At 42.7% G+C, this 23694-nt stretch overlaps 1 protein-coding gene across 5 annotated transcripts in view; it reads right to left on the reverse strand.

Annotated features, from left to right (window-relative positions):
- LOC121882639 (kelch-like protein 29) overlaps positions 1-23694 on the reverse strand; it is a 218704-nt gene that overhangs the window by 86697 nt on the left and 108313 nt on the right. For all 5 annotated transcript variants that reach the window (XM_042391010.1, XM_042391013.1, XM_042391011.1 and 2 more), the window contains 2 exons: positions 14353-14500; positions 10531-11055 (listed from right to left, as the gene is read on the reverse strand). In XM_042391010.1, coding sequence (XP_042246944.1) covers positions 10531-11055; positions 14353-14500 — 673 coding nt within the window. The remainder of the gene's footprint in view (positions 1-10530; positions 11056-14352; positions 14501-23694) is intronic.

Raw genomic sequence — 23694 nt, forward strand, 5'->3', positions numbered from 1 at the left:
CTTTAGAAGAGATGGGAGGAGTAGGCGAGTGCTGCATGCTCTCAAAGACTTCTATCAAGCACAAATTAGCTGAATGGAAATGGCAATTACAAAGTTGTTACAGCACATTTCACAACACAAACACTACACAAGGTAAAAGTTGATGAAAAGGTAATTCTTGCTTACTGTTCACTGTGTGCGCCGCCATATTGCTGTGACATCAGGCGGGCTACAGGGATCTTGCCCGAGTTTCTGACTTGAATGACCGTTCTATTACATTTTTCGTGTCAGAGGGCATTTTTTTCCCCAAGCTCCAAGTACAATGGATTGCAGCAATTGAGCCAGTCTCTGCTGTTTTAATGGGGGATTAAATGAATGTACGACTGCACTTTAAACGTTGAAAATGCTTTATGGACATTATGTCTGTGTCCCTTTAAGGAAAGCTGTGAAGTCGTTTTACCTTTCAGTATATTTATAGCGCAAATATACCTAAAATTAAACTAAGTGCTCTACTTAATGAAAAGTTTAAAGTTACTTCTACTACTCCGCTGCTTCCAACTGCTGCCTGGAACCAACAGCTTCAGCTGTGCCAAGCCCTCTTCAACCCTTCACATTCAGGAACCAGGCATGTAACGGTGGTCGCGCACAGATGCCAGTGTATGTGTGAGAGAATGTAGATATGCTGTCCAGCTTGTCTTACACCTCGACCGTGTTTATGAGTTTGGTTTGTGTACATTCCTTACAAGCTTTGCACGTTGGCATACTACTAGCCTCTATGGGCTACATTTCTCCCAGGTTGACCCTAAACAGCAGGACAACATAACCACACACAGAAAAAAAAAAACACACAGAAAAACAACAATAAAAAAAAAAAAAAAAAACGTCTCATGTCACCCATGCAGCTTAAGATAAATGTCACATCTCCCCCCGTAGACAATGTGTGTTTACTGGGTAACTTTGTGAGAGTCATAGCAGCCCAAGCAGAAAGGTTAGTGGTGGGGTTAGGTTGTATGTGGGAGTCTTCTCAGCAGACTGCACACCTGAGATGAGCTCTGAGCCTACTGTGGAGTCAGGCGCGTAATCTTTGCATTTCATCAGATTTTTTCTTTTTTTTTTTTTTTTTCGCTCTCGCTTTTCTTTCAGCCCTTCTCTCTCTTTCTTTCTGTCTGCCTCTCTCTTTTTCTTTCTCTCTCTCCGGGGATAGAAAACAATCTATTATGTGACTGGACCGCTTCACAAATTCTGATTTTGTCCAGCATGCTCCAGTGCTTATGTGTGGCTGATGTGTCCTTGTAAAGTTATAATCGAAGTTTAACTCTATGATACTTCTTTTTTTTTTTTTTTTTAAATCCAGCACTCCAGCGAGCTGTATTTCATAAGTAAACAATGTCTGTATTTAGCGCTCCGAGAGAGGAGAATAGATACAATGAGCACTGTCGCAGAATAATGATAATAATCAACACCATAATTCAGAGCTGCAGCCTCTAGCAACAAAACACATTCTGTAAATTTAATAGGACAATGGTCTAATGCTGTTTCAGCATGCCAGTGTGTGCTATTTTACTGCTAGGGAATACTTTAAGTCTATCAAGCTTACAGAGTGCACCACTAGCCTAAAAAGATCTCTTGATTGCAATTCAGGCCATTATCATTCGTCTAAGTCACAGAAGAATTATACTGTATGTCTTCACATGTCTGCTCAGCCTGTTGCTAACTCTGTGGAATAATGAGTTGGAGAGGGGAGCCATTCCTGCTAATGTCTGGTCTTGTCATTAGTATTTATTAGATGCCCTGCATGCATTATCAAACCCATTTAAAAGTTTCTGGGTAAAGGGAAAGTTTGACTGTCCACTCAGATAAGTGAACACACCGTGAATATTATCGAGCTAATACTGTTGAACAACTTCTGGAGTTTTTTTTGCCGAGACACTGAGGCGCATCTGCTGCTGTTTTGGATACTGCGTTCCCTCCCTGTTGCAATTACGCCTTCTCATTAGAGAGAAACATCCGCTATTGACTGGCTTCCTGGTAACATCTGCTGTGTTTACACTCGGCCTCATTGATAATGCATTACCGCCCATTTCATTGCTGATGTGCAGAATAACACATTGACATTTGACTTGTGGCAATTAATCCCGTCATATCAGATAGCCTGTGACACGATGTGTTTAAGATTCAGGCCCATTTGAGGGTGTAAGCGTCATTCCCTTTGACACTACTTTACACACAAATCAATTTGCTCCCACATAACTGAGGGCAGTGGACATTTCATGTAAGGGAAATGGCACTGTTCCAGTTCAAGTCCTCTCCCGAATACTCAATGCATGATACCACGGCTCCGAGCAACAGAGTGTCACACTTCCTCACAAAGCCAAGAAAAGCATGTACTCATGATAGAGATTTTTCCCTTAAAAATGCTAAAAACTCACTGGCAAGAGAAGAAACATAGACTACAATGTTTCTCCAGCAAAAGTACTGTTAGCTCAGCATTCACTAAAAATCACAAATAAAAATATTGATACAATATAAAAAGGTGACGGACCTTTTCTGATATAGCCATTCAAACTTGTCAATGGCAAAGTTTGAATCATGATATCACTACACAATATTTTGTATTTGCTTATTATTTTGTTGTACAATACAGGGTAAGAATGTGTCACAGAGACTAAATGACACAAATAAAGAAATCTTTTGAAAGAGTGGCAGTAAAAAGAAACTCCTACTGAACCTTGAATATGAATAACTGAATGTGAATACTGACTTGGTGATGATTAAGCAAGCAAACTAGAATTCAATCCACCAGTGTTTAGATCCTCCTTTTTTTTTTAAACAAAGACAACTGTTCAGCTAAAATTCTGTTTACTTCATGAAAAAAAAAAATCAGTAGGACTCAATTGGGCAAGCCTTAGGGCTAAACACTTATTTTCAGTCTTTTTTCAGCCATCGCAGCTCTGACATTGAACCTTTTCCAGGTCTTGTTATGCAAACACAGATGATGAAATTAAGAGTCATAAAGACTTCAAATGAAACATCAAGTGCTTATGATTCTCTACCAGCCAGCTGAGGCTCTGGACACAAAAAAAAACAACTTTTTGTCAAGGTAATAAGGTAAGGGAGACAGTTTGATTGGGCGTTTCAGATGAAAAAAAGCCATTTGACACTCTGTCCAGCTGTCAGAGGCAAATGAGCAATCTGGGCTGACTAGACTTTTTTTTCCCCCTCTTTAATCCTTTCTTCTCTTAAATTTTCCACTGCCACTTTGCTAACTGAGGCATTATTGGACTAAGAAAAAAAAAAAAACAGGCTATTAGAGAAATTGTTAAGAACTCCAGCATCAGTGGAGTAGAGAAAGCATGAAGGCAGAGAGAGAAGTTAAAAAAGCGTTGAACAGGTGGCAGTTAGTGAGGAAGGAAGATGTAGAAGATGGGAGGGAGAGATAAAAAAGAGAAGGGATGTGAGTGGATGAAAGGGTGGAGGGGAGGGGGGGCAGAGGATATAAGTGGGTATGGGAAGCAGGTGGATGTTAGGATGGGGGGGGGGGGGGGGGGGGGTAGCTGAGAGACAACAGGATGGGAGGGGTTACGTCGGGAGTGGGAGTGGAACTGAAGTGAAAGGAACAGACAGACAATTGCAGTGAAGAGGACAGGTGGGGAGGAGAGTATAGGTTTAAGAGCGGATGGAGGAGGGAGGGAGGCGTAGATACGGTGCCCCCTCTAGCGTGGCAGGGAGCCGGGCGGCTGCTCCTTGGCTGCACTGCGTCTGTGATTATGCATGTAGCAGCCGGGCTGTCAGGCTCTGGGTCCTGCGACTGTGCCGCCACTGAGTTTTATCTTGAAATCCCAGTGATTAATGAAGCCGGAGCCACGTTCTGCATGGAGGAGGTGGACGAGGAATGATCAATCTTAATGAGCTATCCACCGTCCCTATATTAACTGTGGGGGGATATAATGTATGGGGCTCCTGGCGGGGCTCCTCTCCTTTAAAATACGATAACGAGGGAGAGAAAGAACAAGGGCGAGCAGCTTTCCTTCCTCCGCTTATTACACGCTGCTGCTGCTGCTCACCTCACGTTTCCTCTCTTCTCCACTCCCTCCCTCTTCTTTTTGCTCTCTCCTGAGAGCCTGAGCTGTACTAGAAACAGTTAGACATCTCAATGGAAGCCATCCTTAGCCAAGTTAAAGAGACAGCGTGAGGTACTGTAACTGCTAGGCTACATCTGAACAGTAGCGCAGTGGTCTCCTGACCGCTCCTGCTGTTATAAAATAATAAAAATAATCATAATCATAATAATACATTTTATTTACAGAGAGCTTTTCAGGGTACTCACTTAACACATAAGTTAAAATGATCAGAGAAGACAACACACTAAAAACATCAACACACATGGAAAGCAGTTCTGAAAAGGTGACTTTTGATTAGTGATTTGAACATGGACAGATCGGTGCAGTCTCGGATGAAAATGAGATGTTTGAGTCAATATCATTAATATGTAGGCCCCATATGGACTCATGTGCCAAGGTTACTTATAAGCATATCACTGAGGTACTGCATGTATTCATTTAAGAGAATTACCTGCACATACTGAGTGCACAGTGATTGGAATAAATTTCAACCTCATTAATAATTTGCAACATTCCCAGGTCTTGTGAATTTCGTTTTCCACTAGAGCTACCTCGAATTATTGAGGAATGCTATGGGAGTGAGGGAAAAAAAAAATCCTTTAAAAGTCCAGGTTGTAGAATTTAGTGGGATCTAGTGGAACAGACTTGGAAGAAATATAGTATTCATAAGTTATGTTTTCATTGCCGTATAATCCCATGAAAATAAGAATCATGTTTTTGTTACCTTAGAATGAGTCTTTTATATCTACATTGAGAGCAGGTCCTCTTCCATGGAGTACGCCATGTTGCATCGCCATGTTTCTACAGTAGCCCAGAATTGACAAACCAAACACTGGCTCTAGAGAGGGCCTTTCACGTTTCATGGCCACCTTAGGTTCTCCTACATAATTGGAAGGGTAGGGTGAGGGGTCATCAGTCGGTTGCAATCTGCAATCTCACGGCTAGATGCTACTAAATCCTACACACTGGTCCTTTAAAATCCATGCATTTCATATTCCAAGTTAAGCCTGTTTTGGAATCATAATAACCCTAGTTCTGCTTTAGTTAATCCTGATGTGGATTGCTTTAAGATAATCGCCCAGCACAACACAGCAGTGACTTTAATTAATTTGCCACTGCTTATTCCACAGACGCTGATCCAACTCAGCATATTGGAAATAAAAAAAAAAAAAAAAAAGAAGCCCTATAATTCTTACAGCAGATCCAGTATTATATTTGTCTCGGTGAAAGGCATACTTTTGTATAATTTGCAGTAAGGATGTAGTCAAGATCCTCTGCGCTCCATCAAGTAGAAAGAGAAATTGAGACAGAGAAAGAAGGAGAGAAAGGAGAGGGGAGGGTTTAATTAATGTGCTTGCTATGATTAATGGTCTCAGTGTGGCTATCACAAACTGGCAGTGTTTTTAATAACTGGTTTGAACGTTCTGTCCTGCCAGCAGTTATTCTTGTGTTTGAGTCAAAATGAATATTTATGCATCGCTAATAATACTGATAATGCTGTATGCTTTATGTCTATTTAATAACTGTAACTACTTTACTCAAGTCCATCAACAAATATCTCCAAGGTTAAAAGGTATGCAATCGGCACAGCACATCTAAAAAATAAAACCTTATTATCACATCCAGTAATATCATAAACCAGCAACAAGGTAGAAATAATCTTTTAAAACAGCATGTCGATAGTTGCATATCAAGGTGGGATAAATCTCAAGAAAATAAGCACCTATCTCGCTTAAATAAACAGCACCAGCACATACAGCCTGCCCTTGTAAACAAGTTGCTATCTTACTTATTTGTGATCTATAATTTCCTCAGTTAGTGGTAATATCGCAGCAATTATTTGCAGAGAACCAATACCCAAGTGGGCAGAGATGCAGCAGTTCCAATATGCTTGGTCCAAAAGTAAATAAAAACGAATACATAATTAAAATCTTATTGAGACCAAAGTTTGAATAAGACAGATAAGGCAGAATAGCCGCTGATGGATGTGAGGCTGCGCCAGCCTCGCCGTAGAAAAGTAAAACACTGATCTTAACTCAGCAAGGCATCTTAATTGCATTCACTAGCGGCTCCAGAGCTGCTCGGTCCCCAGATGATGGCTGATGTGAGCTGACTGGAAGATGAACTTCCTGGGCAGAGAGAGGAGGCTGGGTGTTGCTGGGTGTGTGCAACGGTGGGGGAGTATGTCTACATGCATGTGTGTGTCCTTCCATCGTGTCCAGTTATGCATGTGATCGTCTGTGTGCATATGTGCGTCTCTACTGGTGTGTGTGTGTGTGTGTGTGTGAGAGAAAGACAGAACGGGACCGGTAAAGGCCAGTGAGGTGGAAGGAAGCGTTAAAATGATGTTTGACATGAGAAAAAAAAAAGGGACGAGGAGCCGTAGCACATGCTCAATACTGCAGCAGGTGGCCTGACAGACCGGTCTGTGACCCCAAACTTCAATGTGAACCGAGACTTCCAGCACATGCGGCGACGGTTCACGCGCTCCTTATTTTTTAGGCATTTACCAACAAAAACAACATTGCCTTCAGCGTCACAGTGTGCTGCATGACCGCAACGCAGCTAACAGTCATCTCAGTTCTCAGTTCATACCAAGCTGGAAAAACAATATCAAAAAAAATAAACTATTGGAGAGTGGCTGGCATGGGTAACAGCGGTAACCTTTAAAAACAGGCTCAGATATGTGGAAATAATAACATCCTTTTGATATTAATGTGTTTTTCAGTCGTGTCAGTCAATCAGGTTTTGCAGTGAGAGTCCCTGCTGAGCTCGGCACTCGCTTCCCCTGGCTGATATTCATCAGGACAGCCATCGATTTTAATGACTTGGTCAATAGACACACACTGACTCCACTCTCAGTATCTCCCTCTCGCTCATGTTCACCTTCTCTTCCTATCCATCTCTTCTACTCCTGGCTTCTGTGTCCTGTTCTTTGTTTTTATATCGTCCCTTTTAACAACAATGTCAATCATCCCGTGTTCCCGCGTTTGACGGGACACGCTGACAGTCACGCTCGCTGGAACTCGAGCTACAGATGTGAACAGGTTATTTAAATGTGTCGAGATTCGGTTTATGTTCTGATAAAAATCTGCGGTAGAGAGAAACAAAGAGAGGACAATGGAAAAGGAGCAAAGAGTGGGTGGTGTGAAGGAAATTAACAACTGGCATGAGGGTGTGGAGTTTGATTTGTACACTATGACAGGCAGGTATTATGAAAAGCCCTGCTGTGGATGGAGAAACCAGGTAGGCAGATCACAGCCTGGTGACTGGCATATCTCAGTAGGTGATGAGGTTAAAGCTGCCTTCAAGCTGCTCGGTGTGAATCTTTACACACATACACATACACACACACGCAAACACACATATGGCATATACGCAGACGTACACAAACACACATACTATGTACTGTAAACAGAAATACAGACAGACACCTAGACAGACACACACACGCCAAGAGAGGAACACACAGTTGTTGATGTGCCCACTGATGCAGAGCGAAGACAAATTGCTCCCTTTGAAGGCAAAGCCAAATCAAACACGGAGTGTGATTTCTGTCACTGTGGTGTTTGGCTTTAAGGCTGTGAGGCTGACATCTGACAAAACATCCATGCAGTCACACCCAAGAAGTTGTGCAGGCGTGCAAACACACACACACATGCACGCTCGTGCACACAAACAAACACACACACACACATACACACACACACACACACACAGCGGCCTGTTGTGCAGCTGGATTAAGGAGGAAGAGCTCTGTCAGCTCCTCCGAGATCCAGGCCTTTGCCATCAAGAGCCACAAAACCTCCTCTTCACATCAGCGCTTACCGACAACAACAGCTAAAACTTTTTTTTTATGCACGACGCAAATCATGACCAGGATCTGACAGAACATTATTGAGTAGTCTCTCCAAATATCCAAACCATCCAAATTACCACCAGAATAATTAACTATTCTAAATTTGCATCGACTACATTACTTTTTGGACCTCAATCAGGATGATAATTCGAGTCTCCCGCATGTCAGTCAGAGGGACAGTGTGAGTTTGGGCACCTCATTTATTCCTTTTTATCCAGAGTGTCTGGATTTTAACACCAGAAACCCTAACAAGATCCACCTTGTATGAGTCAGTTGGTGTTTCTGTGTGGGTTTTCTTTGCATTTCATCAACATACATTTCTTCAGGACAAAATAAAGCCTCTGTGTGTTTGTGAGATATATATATATATAAATATAGCATGTCTGTCTGTGTGTGTGTGAATGCTTTGTGACTTGCTTTTAATGCTTTGCGACTTGCTTTATGCTTGGATGTGTGAAACCCACAATCTTTTCCCAGGGATCAGTCTCGCCATCCCTCTTATCCTCATCTCAGCCATTAGAGGGCTGCAAAGACACTGACCCCTAACCTGTGTCTGCTTTGCATTCTTTACTAAAACTACTCCTACCTCGTTTTTTTTGTCTAAGCAGAAAGAAAAGTCTCTCTCTCTCTCTCTCCCTCATAGCATTGCAAGGTAATTGTAAAAGAAGTGAGCCGGAATGCAGGTCGCAAGAACTTACCCTACATATTTTACCACTATGCCACTACAGCAGGACAGCGGGACCCTTGGCGAATTTGAAATGCAGCGTTAATTGATTTAAAACAGAATGCATAAGGCCTGCGGGAGCTTGGGCTTTGCGACTTCTCGGAGCAAGTGAGACAGCAGAAGGAAGCGAGGGAGAGGAAGAAAGGGACGAGAAGTGACAGACAGAGATAATCAGAAAGACAGAAAAGCACAGAAAGAACGACAGCAGCGGGCAGAGTCTGAGGGCAGGGCGGTTGGGGTGGCAACTGTTGTGATTACGGCTGCAATGTTAAGTGTTCTTGTCAGCGGAGAGGTCTGCCTCGCCACTCATGAGTGCTGCTGAAGAACACCACTGCTGCTAATTCACTGGTGCTCGACATTTTACCTATTTCGACTGTCCTTGTGACATTACCCCAATGACGTACTTACTAATGTCTATTTAATGCCAAGCAGGGATAAAAACAGCTAAAAAAGGTTGAATAGATGTGAGACTCAAGTGCCTCAATTTCCAGTTTGACATTCATAGAGGTCTACACAAGATTTCAAGTGTGTATGATGTCTAGGAATTGACACAGGGATGTATCCGTACACATTGAACACATCAGTTTTTTATCATAACATGAATAGAAGCGACGGTGTTCCTGCTACTGCGTTTTGACAAATGTATGGTGTGTTATTTCCTTTCAAAACGGATTTGAATAAATACTGTAATTTCAATTAAACTCGGCTTTCTTGGCCTGTTCAAGGAAGGTCAATAAATTTTGACATGTACATGGTTAATGGATCGCGACAGTCTATCCAACACGGCAGACGCTAAAAAGCTCTCATTCAAAAGAGACCGGACCAAGCTGACGAGCCTGTCTAATTATCCATTTCCAATTCTACCTGCAGTCTCATTTCAATGTATCGCGAGCAGCGCCCAGAATAATTGCTTTTTTGCAATCTACAAGTTCATTTGCACACATTTTATTGATCAAAATGAGTCAGGAAAAAGAAAACAATCTAAACCTAAATTAAAAGCTTCATTAAATGTGAAAATTGGTCGGGGAATTGCGAACATCTGTTTCTAGCGCCCTGCGTCATAAACTCCAAGGTTAAACCAAACACCAATTTACGGCTTGCAGACTCAGGCATGAGCCGGAGCTGTGAAGCACCTTCACAAACACAGCACAAGTCAACAAGCCTTCAAACGATTCGAGAGAGATGTGAGGGCAGGGACTGAAAGCTCTTCCTGCCTCGTGTTTAGTAGGCCTTGTGAGTATTGCAGCTAAGAGCAGTGAAAAGATAAACCTGACACACTTTAACCAATTTCAGAGCACAACTGTACAAATGCTGTGCTTGTGTAGTAGCCTGAGATCTGTACAACATGTTCTTTCCAAAGAATTCACTATAGGCGCTATTACAGGATTTTAGAAGCAGCCATCTCACGGCTACTTTAGGTGTACCTCTGTTCTCTGCGACCTTGGAGCAGCTTTGAAGTGAATTGGCTCTGGTTGCAAGTTGTATTTTAACAACCCCTTGCTTGAGTGTTTGCGGCCTTGTTTATGACTGTTGGCATCTGAAACGGCTCTCCGGTACACAGAGAGAAAGCAGAGAGAGGCCCGTGCTTTTCATTCCAGCGCAGCCCACATAACGGGAGGTCACAAGGAATAGAGAGCTAAAAGTACATTGATTTAATACCCAACACCTCCCCAGCTTGGATTCACTTCTGAGCCTGGGTTGCCAGCTGAACAGATCTGCTTTGATTTAGCCTTTGAAAGTTAGTCGTGACAGGTTCCATATCTGGTAGAAACTGACTCTTAAAAAACCCTAAAAAAAAAAAAATTCCAGTTGAACAGAGTGCATCAGCTGAGGCTGTCTCTGCTTACCTTTAGGATGTCCCGGGTCACTGAACTCGTACTTCCCCATCCCGACTGTCCGCAGCATTTGCAGCCCGTTAGGACCGTCCTGATTGTCTGCAGCTGTGGACTGGGCCTGAGCTGCTGCCTGTCCATTGGTCAGAGGCAGGGCGGGGGGCTGGATGAGGCCAGGGTGAGAGGTTAAGTGGCCGTTGCCCATCACGCTGTGAGGGCTCGGATGAACCACCTGGTTGGCTTGGGCAGTGAGGGCGGACGGTGCGACTGTGGGCTGAGCTGAGGGGTACGGAGGCTGGCTGGGCATGTTCAGCACCATTGAGGGCGGCTGCTGGGTCGACTGTGGCGTCAGCTGGAAGTGGGCAGTCATGAGGGGGTGTTGTGGGGGCACTGGTGTCTGGATGGATGGGGTTACTCCTATGATGGGTGACTGCGCGGTCACGCTGTGGTTGAAGGAGGGCGGCTGAGGGAGGGCGTAGGTGTGGGGGAGGAGACTGGGCTGGCTCACTGCTGCTAACGGTGCCGCCCAGGTTGGACCCGCTAGAGAAACAGACAGACAGAAGAGGGAAAGGGAAGAGAACAATCAATTATATATCCAGCTTCTACACCATAGCAACACCTGAGAGTCACAGTAAATGTAATCTAAATTGTAGACTGATTCGTGGTATTTTGGTAAACCATACACAAAGCTGACAACAGGGCCAAAAAGCTGAATTTAAGTCTTGGTATTAGATGATCAAATAGAAACAGAAAACAGCATGAGAAGACAGACTCCAGCTTGAGTCTGTTCCTCTCCACACCACAACTGTCAGTGGTGTGCCGCTCAGCCCCCGTCCAAGTTTGTTTTTGACTTGAGACTTAACAACAAACACAAAATATTTGAGACGACGTACAGATCTGCATCCAAGATCAACATCATAATAAGATTAAGAGATTTATTTCGCTACAAGATGAACAAACGGTATTCTGAATGTGAAAGCATACATGCTCAGAGCATGTGGTAGTCGGCGCTATTATCCGTGTAAGAGTCTGTGTTTACCCAGACACTCAGCCAATCATTTCTCTACCCTGAGGCGTTAGATGCTGAGGGTGTGCTGGGAAGGTGCAGCCATATTGGACCTGAACGCTGCTTTCCCTACATTCACTCCTACTCCCCCATCTCTGGCTCCTCCTGCTATGGTCCAAGCTCCAAAAATAGCCTACCACTCTGCCAAGAGGCCATAGGCTAAATCACAGCACGCAAAAAGCTAAAGAAAAAAAAAAAGAAGCCCACATTATTCATGATACTGGCCCTGTTGATATAATAGGGCGAGGAAAGATGGTGAGGAGACAGAGATAAAGACAGATAGCAGGAAGAAAAGAAAGCGAGAGAAGAGGATGGAAATAGAATAGTCTAGAGTAGAGGCCAGTTCACTTCATAATTCACAAGTCATTGAGCTAATCGACATCAAAACTGTATTTCATTTCCCTTCTTTTGTAGCTCATCTTGATGAAGGATTCTAATAAGATGCGCTGATATAACAATTTCACATCTTATAAAGTTTCAAGGTTTTAATGCTGTGATGGCATTGATTAGAATTTCATATGTACATTATGTGTGTGTGTGTGTACAGCGTATATAGTATATATACACTCACTTGCCACTTCATTAGGTACACCTGTGCAATCTAATGCAATCCAGTACATCAGCTCTGCTATAAATGCTACATTTACAAAGCTTATACGTTTTCAGTTTTTGTTGATATTGTCAGAAAGGTGATAATTCTACTTTATGTTTATTATTGAGGTCGTAGTGGGTGGTGGTGGTGGTGTACTTGGATGCAGTATATTGAAAAATGTTACTGGAGTGGACAAAATATTAGGAACACCATTCAATAATGCACCCTAGTATACCACCACCACCCACTATGACCTCAATAATATATATCTGTGTATAATTTATTTATTTATTTATTCATTCTACATCCAATTCTACATCCTCGTCCTTACACTATCACAACCCAATACTGAACCTATATTCACAGGATTTGTCTGCAAAGTTTAACAAACTGAAGAAATAATTACATTAATACTAAACGTATGCAGTGGTTGTGACTGCTGTCACGTATTTCAGAATTAAGATCTTTAAAAGTTCCACGTTCCTTTTATAAAAACTCATTATTTATTTATTTATTTCATGATTTGTTTAAGTCTAAAGCCTGGAATCAAAAAAAAAGATGCCAGGCTTTTTTTTTTTTTTTTACAAAGAAAGAAAAGTTGAAACAAAACTTTTTCAAAGACAAACTTTCTTTAACAGACAAAATAGTGAACTTTCTGTTGAAAGAAACCGTTGATTAATTCTGGCACAGTTGGCAGAGAACTTTCTGGCAACACAGTTCAGTGAAGTGTGGAGAGGAACTGGCTTCGTTGCAAACGCCAGTCACAGTTTGGAATAGCGCACACACACCAATCAATATGCAACACTATGCTTGGATTTGAGAGTCATATGCGACAGCGTGCTGGGTCGGTGACATCTCACTCTCCTCACGCTTCACTCCAAGCTGTGTGGGTTTTAGAGCTGCGGTGGTGGAAGGGGAGGGGGGAGGGGGGGGGGGGGGGGGCAGGGAGTGAAGCCTCGTTCACTTACGCACAATAAAGAACCTCCACAACTTCATGTCCAATTCAGCCGGCCCCTCAATGCACAGCAGGGGGCTGTGGCCACACAGCGGGGGGATGCACCACCGCAGGAGGCAAACAGCTACTGTATCATCCCATCGTAAGAGCACCTCCAATGCTTTCCACTACAGAGACATTCCTCTTGGGGTAACTGATCAGACTGCTGAATAATTAATCCACGAATCAATCCATACGGAAGATATGTGAATTATAATTAGGAGACGAGTTATACAGGCGATTGCAGGGGTTCAAACATGTTTTGAGCATGATACTTTGCTACCACAGAGGAGCAGCTGTCTACAATCTGGATTTGTTGAGCCAGAATTTCCACTGGAACAAGCTCTGTGCCAGTATTATTCTTAAATGAGACACATTTGTGATGAGCAGGAGGCAGAGGCCAGCAGAGCAATGGAAGGAAATTAACTGCTCTAGGGCAGAGCCATTCTGGGTGAGTTCATTACAATAAGAGTAAAAAACTTCAACATTGGCTTAACTCGTTAATGTCGGGTCTGCACACCGCGCTGTGCCATTATTGCTCCGTACACATTTTAAAGTGGCATGAATAGAATAAGGTCGACATCTAAATTAGACTTGGTGGAGATCATTTGGAGGACTTTCAGAGCTTTGCTACATACTGTAGGTTTAATTTAGACTAAGTTTCAGCTTCAGTTACTGACACAATAACATTAACAAGGACAATAAAATGAGAACAGAGTGAAGGTGGTGAGGGACTGTGAAGCTGGTAAAGGTGCAACATGGCTTTTCCCTTTTTTTTTAAACTTCTTGATATCATACTGACATTTCTATAATTATATAATTAAGCTGGTTTATGTAAAGATGGTGTTTTATTGATATATATTATGCATGACTGCGTATATAATGTATGCATGTTATGGAGACATGCATGTATTTTATGTAGGGCAAGGCAGCCAGGATGCCTCATTTGCATTGGATAACACTGTGGTTGGCCACGGCCGTCTTGGGTGCAGCACATAAGTGTGTGTGTGTGTGCATCCGTGTGGTCCGTGTTCATGCATACATCTGCTGTGTGCAGGCGTACCGATGATGATGTAAAACTTACATCACTGAAAACCTGCATCAGGTGGAGCGAGCGGACGTGTGAACGTGTCTGTCAGCATATCTGCATGCGTGTATGTAAATGCGGCGCGTGTGATTCACTACCTGTGGGTTCGCTGTCTCGATGTTGCTTGGCGGGGGGTTCATCTGTATCCCAGGGTGTGAGCTGGTTGATGGGCGTCTGTCCCCACCTCACCCCAGGAGCCAGCAGCAGTCCAGGGGTCTGGCTGTCTCCAGGAGACAGACCAGAGACCTGCAGCGCAACAACAAGAATAACACCACTGATTAGAGCGTCGTATGAGAAAAAACTAAAATCCACTCTACATCCCCTGATCTTTAGATCCCATACAGTGCAGCTTTGTTTGTGAGTGACCCTAAAATCAATTTTTATCAACAACTATGATTTAAATACAATATTTCATTTGAGTTTGAATGAAAAATGCAACAAATCACAGTCATCTCAACTGAATTTTAAGGTCTTGAAGTCAGCCGTGATGATGGAGCAGGGCATATAATTAGCAATGAGTGAGTGCTGATTACAGCCTATATATAATGGGAACAAGGGAGAAAAAAATCCTGTTCCAACCTCAAGAGTCTTTGAAGAAAGACCAATATTTATCTTTTTATTTACTAATAACAATTAACTTTCTAGTGTAGGCTACATTCACATTCGGATCCTTCCCCCTGAGATTTTGTATCTTAATCTTAATTTTGCAATGAATTAAACATTGTGTTCAGTCAAGTGAGATAATGAAATTCTGAACACAAATACAACAAATAGAGTAAATAGAAAGAAATCCTTTTGCAAGGGATGAGAGAAAAGAAAAATGTAACAAATCTAACAACCAGGCAGGGAGAGAGGGGGCAGAGCCAAGCCTGATTCCCTCGCTCGCCCCAGCCAGCCTCTGTGAGTTAATAGAAAAGACCTGGTCGCCAGGCCTCTCCTGTGTCCTACTGGCTGATCCCTCCATCCCTCAATTCCATTATCCTCCCTGACCCGGCGTCCACTTCATCAAGCACGCCATCATGCATTCCAACAGCTGTGTCGACAAAGCCCGACAGAGTGTGGTTTGACCGCACGGCGACTAAAAAAAAATGCAATCCAAACAATTTGGTTCACAGCAAATTCATGTGTAGCTTTACATACCGGATCAATCCCGTTTCAGGAAAAGTTACTTTCCCTCCAGTAAGATGGATTTATCACAGCTTTGCTAGGCCTTTAACACTTTAAGACATTACATGATATTGACTGCACGACATCAGCTCTGTAATATACAACTGTACAATAGAAGACAGGTTCAATGTGTGTCACTTACGAGATAAATCCATACTGAAAGTTATCTGACAGTTTGTAAGTGCCGGGAGCATGAGTAAAAAAAAAAAAAAAAAACAGCGAAGGCAAACATCTCAAGGCAAAGTAGAAAACAGACTGATGGAGTGAGAGAATGAAGCTGGGTTTTGGGGGAGACAGGCTGTCAGGTCTTTTTGTCCAGCTCAACCTGTCGACTTCAGACAAGAGAAAACTGAAAGGATTTACTCAGAGAATGCCCTAAGCGCTCAATTCCATCTGAGGGCCGTGGAAACACAGGGAGGTAAAATTCTGACCATTTTCAAGGTGAGGAGTTGCTTTCTAAAGCCCACTATTTGTTTTAATGAGCGTTTTCCCTCCTCCGCTCTGTGTGCTTTACTGTACTTCTCTCCAGTCATGCATTTACCTTCCCCTCTATACAGGCAACTCATTAATTTGCAGCATTGACTCTCTTACTTTCCTTTAGCCCTGCACCTGTCTCATAATATTCTCTCATTAATACTCCCACCCATTTACCCAAAACAGAAGAAAAACAGGAAAAATATCTACTGCTGAAAGGCAATCCATCTGTCACAGCTTTAGTGCAGCAGGAAAAAAGTTTTTAAAAAAAAAAAGGTTCTTAGTCAGCGTCACCACATTGACAGCATATCAGCTAGGCTCAGGAACAATCCTGACTTGAAAATGATCAAGGTTAGATACAATACACACACAGACACATACAAACTGGGAACACAAGCGTGGATGTACACACAGCAGGTGTGCGCACGCACGCACACACACACACACACACACACACACACACAGAAGCCAGGAGATATCAGACGGGATGTTTATTAAGATGGCAGACTTGCTGCAGGCAAGCAGGAAGGTACTGTAGGTTGTGGGACAGTGCCTGCCATTTTCTCTCAATATTATTTGCTCTCCCTATTTCCGGTCCCCTCCTCCCTGGCCGCCCATTATCACCGGGCAGCAGATGGTTTCCTCTGACTCGACAAAAACCATGCTGGAGAAGAGGAGGGGAGCCAGATAAATAATTTTTGAGTCGTGCCAAGCCATTCTGTGTTTGTTGTCAAGCTGGCTGGGGATGGGTTTTTTGTACCGGAGGCTGTGCACGCATCGCCGGTGCATATGGACCACATACTGTAAGTGTGTAATGTGGCACTCATAGTTACACACAGACACACACATACACACACAAAAAGGTGCAGTCACATTCTTGAGCACACATGCAGACTTTTACACATGCAAGAGTTTCTTCTCGACCAGTTGTTGAAATTTTGGGGGTTTTACTTGTACACACAGGATTATATGTGCGGAATAGAGCCTATTTTCATTATCAATTAATCTGCCAAATACTTAATTCTTTGGTTTATAAAGGTCAGAAACATGTACAAGTTCACAGAGTGACCAAAAACCAAGCAGGTAGCTCCTGGTCGGAAAAGTGAAGCCAATGCGGAAGTGACTTAAATCTGCATTCTTTCTAATGGCCATCAGGGGGCGACTCCACTGGGTCTAAAAAGAAGTTCGGTTGTATAGAGGAGAAAATGACCCAACTTCTCACTTGATTCATTACTTCGGTAAACACTTTCCTAATGAGTTATTTTCTCAATTGCTAGTTTCAAGTAAAAAAAAAGTCTTATTCAGCATTTGGTTGTACTAAAAGACCCTCCTAGGAGTTGTTCAGTTTTTCTAGTAAGTACTTATTGTTTTAATGGTTTTAAGCGTGTTTTTCACTGGCGAAAATTAGCATTAGCATTATCATGGTTAACCACAGACTGTAAATGCAAGCTAACCAAGCTAGCAACTAGCGTTAGGGTCATTCCCCCCTTTCATTCAAATATGGTCAAATCTGGCTCTAAAAATCCAAGATGGCGACGGTCAAAATGCCAAACTTGAGGGTTCAAAACAGGAGTCCACAAACCAATGGGTGATGTCACACTGGCTACGTCCATTTTTAAAAAAATTTTTTTTACAGTCTAGGCCAATAACTAACAACAAATCTAAACCCAAACATACTCAGCTTACAATCAAATAAGATGAATTAAAACAGGAAATCAATATGAAAGGCTGGAATAAGCAATTGTCTGGCAATTACTCGATTATCAAAATTGTTGCAGATTAATTTCTCTCCATCATCTAATCACTCAATTGACTAACTGTTTCAGCTCTAGTGCTAAAACATTAGATAATTTTCCATCATGAAGACTAAAGCTGCATTTTTATCATACTGTATTTACAACACACTATGAAAGTGATACTGCTCTAAATTTAACAGGAAATTGTAGAAATTTTATTCGATATTCTAGTTATTTAAACCTAAAAAGATATATAAAAGAATAGCCGCCCGTTTTCGACTTGCCATGTAAAGCCTTTCTCAGAATTTGAAGCAGCTATCCATCTGCTCCTTCTGCACAATCGCGCATGCAGATACACATGAGCACACATATGTACACACAGCAAAACTAGACAGATTCTTCCTCCTTCTCAAGCCTTTGAATGTTGACATGTCAGCATCAGTGTATTGGAAAGATAAAATCAATACACATCAGGCCTAAATATATACTTTTCCTCTTCCATTGGGGCAGTGGAGACAGCAGTCTGATTCTGTCTGGCATATCAGCTATTTTCTCGTACATGACAAACGCTGACATCTGTCACTACGTGTGCTCTACCATCTCGCAATAGCAGGCAATATTATTGTGCCTATCAGAACCTCTTGCCACTGGCCACCATCTGCTGTGGGAACATACAGGATAGGAGGGGCCTTGTGGTGATCCAGGGCCCTAGGCTTTGATTGCTTTGAGTCATCCACAACATCCACATCCAAATAAACAGAGAGCGTTTGCTCATGGCTTTGTGTTTGTCTTTGCATTTTGTTTGAGCCAGCCCTTGTCTGTGTGAGTTATTGCACCAGTAAATCCTATGATAACATGCGGTAGGACACCAGGCTTCTACAGAAAACCACCATCATAGACATTCTGCATAAGCTCCGGCTCTGTGTGCCTATTACACTCATAGCATCGGCCGGTATACCTAAGCCTAAACATATAGCGCTCCTACACAGTCAGAGATGGCTTCAGTTTCCCCAGAGAAATTATTTTATTGCTCAACTCGGGGAGAAATAGCAGGAGAGCGAGAGAGAGAGGGATGAGTATGTCTATAACACACAGGTCCCATTGGGGTAAACAATCTTACAGCACACACTGATCAAATCAACTAACTGCTATGAGATTTAATAACAGGTCTGAGTGAAAAAAAGAGGTGGAGTGAGAGCAAAGCCGGTTTTGAGAAAGCGGGAGAAGGAGAAAAAAAAGAAAGGGGAGGGCTGGGGCCTTAAATGGAGAAAGGCACTTACACACACACATACACACACACACACACACAAACACACAGAGCAGGTCAGTAACAATACCGGAGTGAAAAGCTAATCTCGTGAAATGTCATTAGCACAACTTCCAGACACAATGAGATAGCAATGTGCAGAGTGCAGGCCAGTGCTACACAGGTTGATTATGTTCTACCTTTTAAGGTTCAGTGTTCCTCTGGTGGCAAAGCTCTTTACACAAGAGGAAAATAACAGACCGCAGGCAAGCAGGAGGTTCACCGTTGTGTGATATCACTCAGCTGGCATGGTAATCAGGCAGGCCTGTTAATGTGCGGCTGTTTTCCTGATAGGTTTATCGGTTAATCTATTCCAAACGGATGGACCAGGAATGTTCCTGGACTTCGCGTGGTTCTGTGTGGAGCTGCCATTATGGTTTAATTTAAATGCATCCAAGAAAATGCACCTTCAAAATCAGCCAGCTATCTCTGGGGAGATGCATGTACACAAATTTAATCATAATCAAAATTTCAATAACAACAGTGACTGTCGCGCCTTGCTATATTGTGCACACCGTAAAATAATATCGCATTGTAATTCCACACCATGTAATTCCACCACTATTTCTGAGAAAAGACAGAAAGAATGGCAGCGGAAAAAGGAGTGAAAGATTGAGAGGCTGAGTAAGACAAACCCATCCATCACATAGCTTTATATCATTGCCTTTGACATATCATTTTCAGCTTTTATAAAATGGAGAGGAAAAAAATCCTCCCTTTTCCACCTCCTCCGTCCTAAAGCTCCAACCAAGTGTGGTCCAAAACTGACCAGGAGCTTTAAGGAGGGTACAAAGCGCACAACTCATTTTCTTTCGGACATTATTCACTTACTGTATAGAGGTATCTCCTTTCCATGACAACGCGCTGACACCTAAATGTGAAGTGAATTTGTTCTGGGCTTCCATCATAATGGTGCTGAATGCTGGAGCCGAACCATGGGGCTGCTGTGTCCAATCTATTAGACTGGAACATAGCAGAGAATCTCACGAATAAACAAAGAGACTACCGCGCCATTTTTGGCAGCCATCTTAAAATGGAGTGGTGCTCAGACATGCCGAATAGCGTGGGACCACAGACGGAGAAGGTGTGTATTAAGTATGATGGCTGTGTACTGAAGAGAAGAACCAAGGTATTTTTCATTTTTTTTACCTTAAATGATCTATTATATGCCTAAAAATGTGAACTGATACTGCGGTTAGATAAATCCACGGCATTGTGGAAGATATAAAATGCAGAATTTCTTTATCATTAAAAGCAAATCTTGTGTGGTGTTTAAATACCTTAAACACTCATATAACAGTCAGATAAATTACTATAGATAAAAATCTGCACCATAGCTCTTATCAAATCTTTCTCTGCTGACCCTGGCTGGTAACTAATTTTAAAAAAAGTCACTTACAAACATGGTTCTTATTGCAAAAGCTACCAGTCAAAATGATTTTGGACCAATACTTTTAGTCATAATCAGCCTTGAGTTTTATTATCTATTATTGTCCATAATGGGTAGGAACAAAGCACTCAATCAAAATAAAGAAAGGTAAAATTAAGTAGGATGAAATTGGTTGCTAAATGCTGCTTAACAGCTAAAAACATTTCTGTTCTTACAAAACACAAAACAAAAAAAATACAAAACATTATTTACCCAAAAGTCATCAAAAAAGGTAGCTCAGATTCTAACAATATTTTAAACAACAGACATTTTATTTTCATTTGTCATAATTCTACAGAACAATGTTTGTTGCCATTATAACCTGTTTGCAAACATGTCATATCTGTAGTCAGATATGACATGTTGATTTTGCCTCATCTGCGTCAAGGCAAAATCACTTTATACAAGAAAAATGTCAGCCATTACTAGTGGTTGACTGTTCATGACTGGCAGATTGTGCACTAAGAATTGAAAATCCAAACAAAGCTGATCCTTTCAGGCAACCAACACTTAACACTGACCCCCGGCTGCACGACAGACAAACATAATGAAAACACACAACACAAGCGCCTGCCGGGTGTATATGCTATTGATGCACCACAGAAGGGCTACGGATACAGACTCTATAATTTCAAGCCCCGGGCCAAACGACTGAAGGGGAACGGACTTCACTTCCACTGAAATTCCAGCTAAGACACTCCGACAGCTCGGCGAGCTCCTGGCTCGACGCACACGCTCCAGAAAGAAGCGTGATCGCAGGGGCGAGGCCGACAAGCTTCAGTGGAAAAGCAGGGCTGGAAACCCCGCCTAATATCCCATGAGTGCTCCGAGGTTGCAGCACTTGCCCTCCAAACCTCACCTCAACCCCTCCTTTTTTGTGTTTTCTTCTCTCTCACAGATAGCGTAAGTGGCTGGGCTGTTACAGTGCCGTGAACGTTGTTTTATCTGTGGGACTAAGCAGCGGCGGTGGTGAGGCTTCTTAGAGAGGGTGACTAGTGCTTGGACATGTGAGCTGTGGAGACTTCCTTATGTCATGGTAACACCTCCCAGAGGAGCATGTCAGGGACCATGTTGCCCTCCATTGGCTCTGGCTGGGACAGTGAGAGACATAGGTCTCCAGCAGGCCATGACCCTGCCTGATATGTGGTGAGTGTTTGGGGAACAAAATATCCACTGCCTGTCACAGCACCAGCCTCAAAGGCCCAGAGACGACTGTGTAACTCTTGTCTGTGGTTGAAATCGAGGCAAAATTACTACTATGTGTGGTCTTGTATGTGTGTGTGTATGTGTGTGCAAGCGTAGAGAACAGTATATGTGTAGCTGTAATAAATGAGCGTTAACTGGGCAAACAGCCATTTAGCGCGAAAGAGTAAATTGAATTCATATTGATATTGCAATATAAAGGGAAACAATATCTTCTTTGCCAAGAGTGCAGTGTGGGGAGCTTTTTAAATGTATTTTACAATGCATGCAATTTGCAAGCTCAATACTAGGATGTTTTGGCAGATAGGCCAAAAACCAAATGACCATATGGCATGGCTGGAAATCAGGGGGAAAATGCAGTGAAAGACTTATTACATAGGTCTACACTTATACAGCTGTTCAAGATCCAAACTGCCATAATGGCTGAACAAAAGAATTTGATCACCACCATGTGCATTCACACTCCAGAGTGCCTTACAGAGAAAGGCCTTACAGATGTCACAGTTACATTGCGGCGGTAAAAGAGGGGGCTGCACTCGATAACTGTAGACGGCAGCAGAGTGCTTGAATCCTGCTGACAGGATTTTAGTAATACCCGCTGCGACCACAAGATGGCTTGCAACGGCGGAGAGGTGCTGTCCGTATCTCCGCCCGTTGACTCCACGCAAAGGCAACTGACGAACTGCAGTGAGCAAGCCTTCTTGCTTGTAGCTTAGCTCACTGCACAAGCTGTAGGCTTCCTTATCATGTTGTTTGTTTGGTAATCATAAAATTTTAGCTCCATGTAAAGTGAATAAACGTGATGTTTCCCAGATAATGCTCATCTGCTTTATGAAGTTTACACATTTTATTTAGATATTTAGGGCAAAAAAGTCCAGGGAGAGTATGTATTTCCGGAGCAGTGGCAGCCCCCAAGACCTACAGGACGGACCCAAAGCTTTGGCACCACGCTCATAGCTGTCATGTTCACTGTTGCTGTTGATATGAACACAAACGAGAAACAGGAGGTTTTCTGTGAATTATACACATCCAGAGCATTTTAGAGTCGGTTTAACACTGAATATTTTTATCAGTGGTATTCACCCTCAGTTGTGATCTGTTACAGTTAAGCTACTGAGAAAAACTCTTCTTAATTTACAGATGGCAAGTGGGGAACTTGAGAAGCGATAAATGCATGTGTGTGTAAATATTAGAACCCGAAGAGCCACTGACTGAGATTACTCTGAGCAGCAAGCATAGGAATAAATGACAATACAATTGATTTGTGTATATTTCTCGCTTTCCCCTGTTGTGTTGTGCTGCTTTGTCTCAAGGTCAATGCATGAGGCAGCCCTGTGTTTCTTTGTGTTTTCGTTTTCCACTCAGTGGGTGTAACCACAGTGACTTCCACCTGCAGAGACTGCATCTGGACTGCTTACATCTGGCACCTGGATGTTGTTGGTGCGTACTGTAGCTAGCGCTGGAGTCAGTAAATAAATTAAAAATCGGAAATACAGAAGCAACCAGATTACGTTTTTTTGTGCAAGACATTCGGTCAGGCACTCCCGGTCATTGTCTAGCTAACTCTCTTTTCACCGCAGCAGCTAACACAACATCTCTTTGGACAACTATGACTTTGAGGAAAAACCGGTATTGTTTGTTCAATTAAGGGTTGCCATAATGACTGGTACAAACGTTGACTGCATACGAAAGCTGGTTGTGGATGCGAGGAGCCCTGTGAACTTCATCCCCCTCCGAAGAATGAGGAATCCCTTTGCCACTGCCGTCTTGAAGAACAACACCAGCTCTCTGTTGTACACAGGCCTTTCTCTCAGTGTCTTCTTCAATCAAGTTAAATATCTGCAGCAGTTCTATATAGCAAACTTTAAAATGAACATAATGGGTCAAATATTGGTGAATGAAGCTTAAGTTGAATCTACTCCAAGGTAATCTCGCAGAGTGCTTTGCTGTGTCCCAGGGGCAGTGAGCAGGATCCTCTCCTATTGGATGGACACAACAGAGGAGCAACTGAGGATCTACATTCGTTGGCTGCCACGGGAGATGGAGCCCGATGCCTCAACGCTTCAGGGAGAAGTTCACCAACACCACCTGCATCATTGACTGCACTGAGACCACCCTGCAGAAA

Source organism: Thunnus maccoyii, chromosome 17, assembly GCF_910596095.1.
Source record: "Thunnus maccoyii chromosome 17, fThuMac1.1, whole genome shotgun sequence".
NCBI classification, from domain to species: Eukaryota; Metazoa; Chordata; class Actinopteri; order Scombriformes; family Scombridae; genus Thunnus; species Thunnus maccoyii.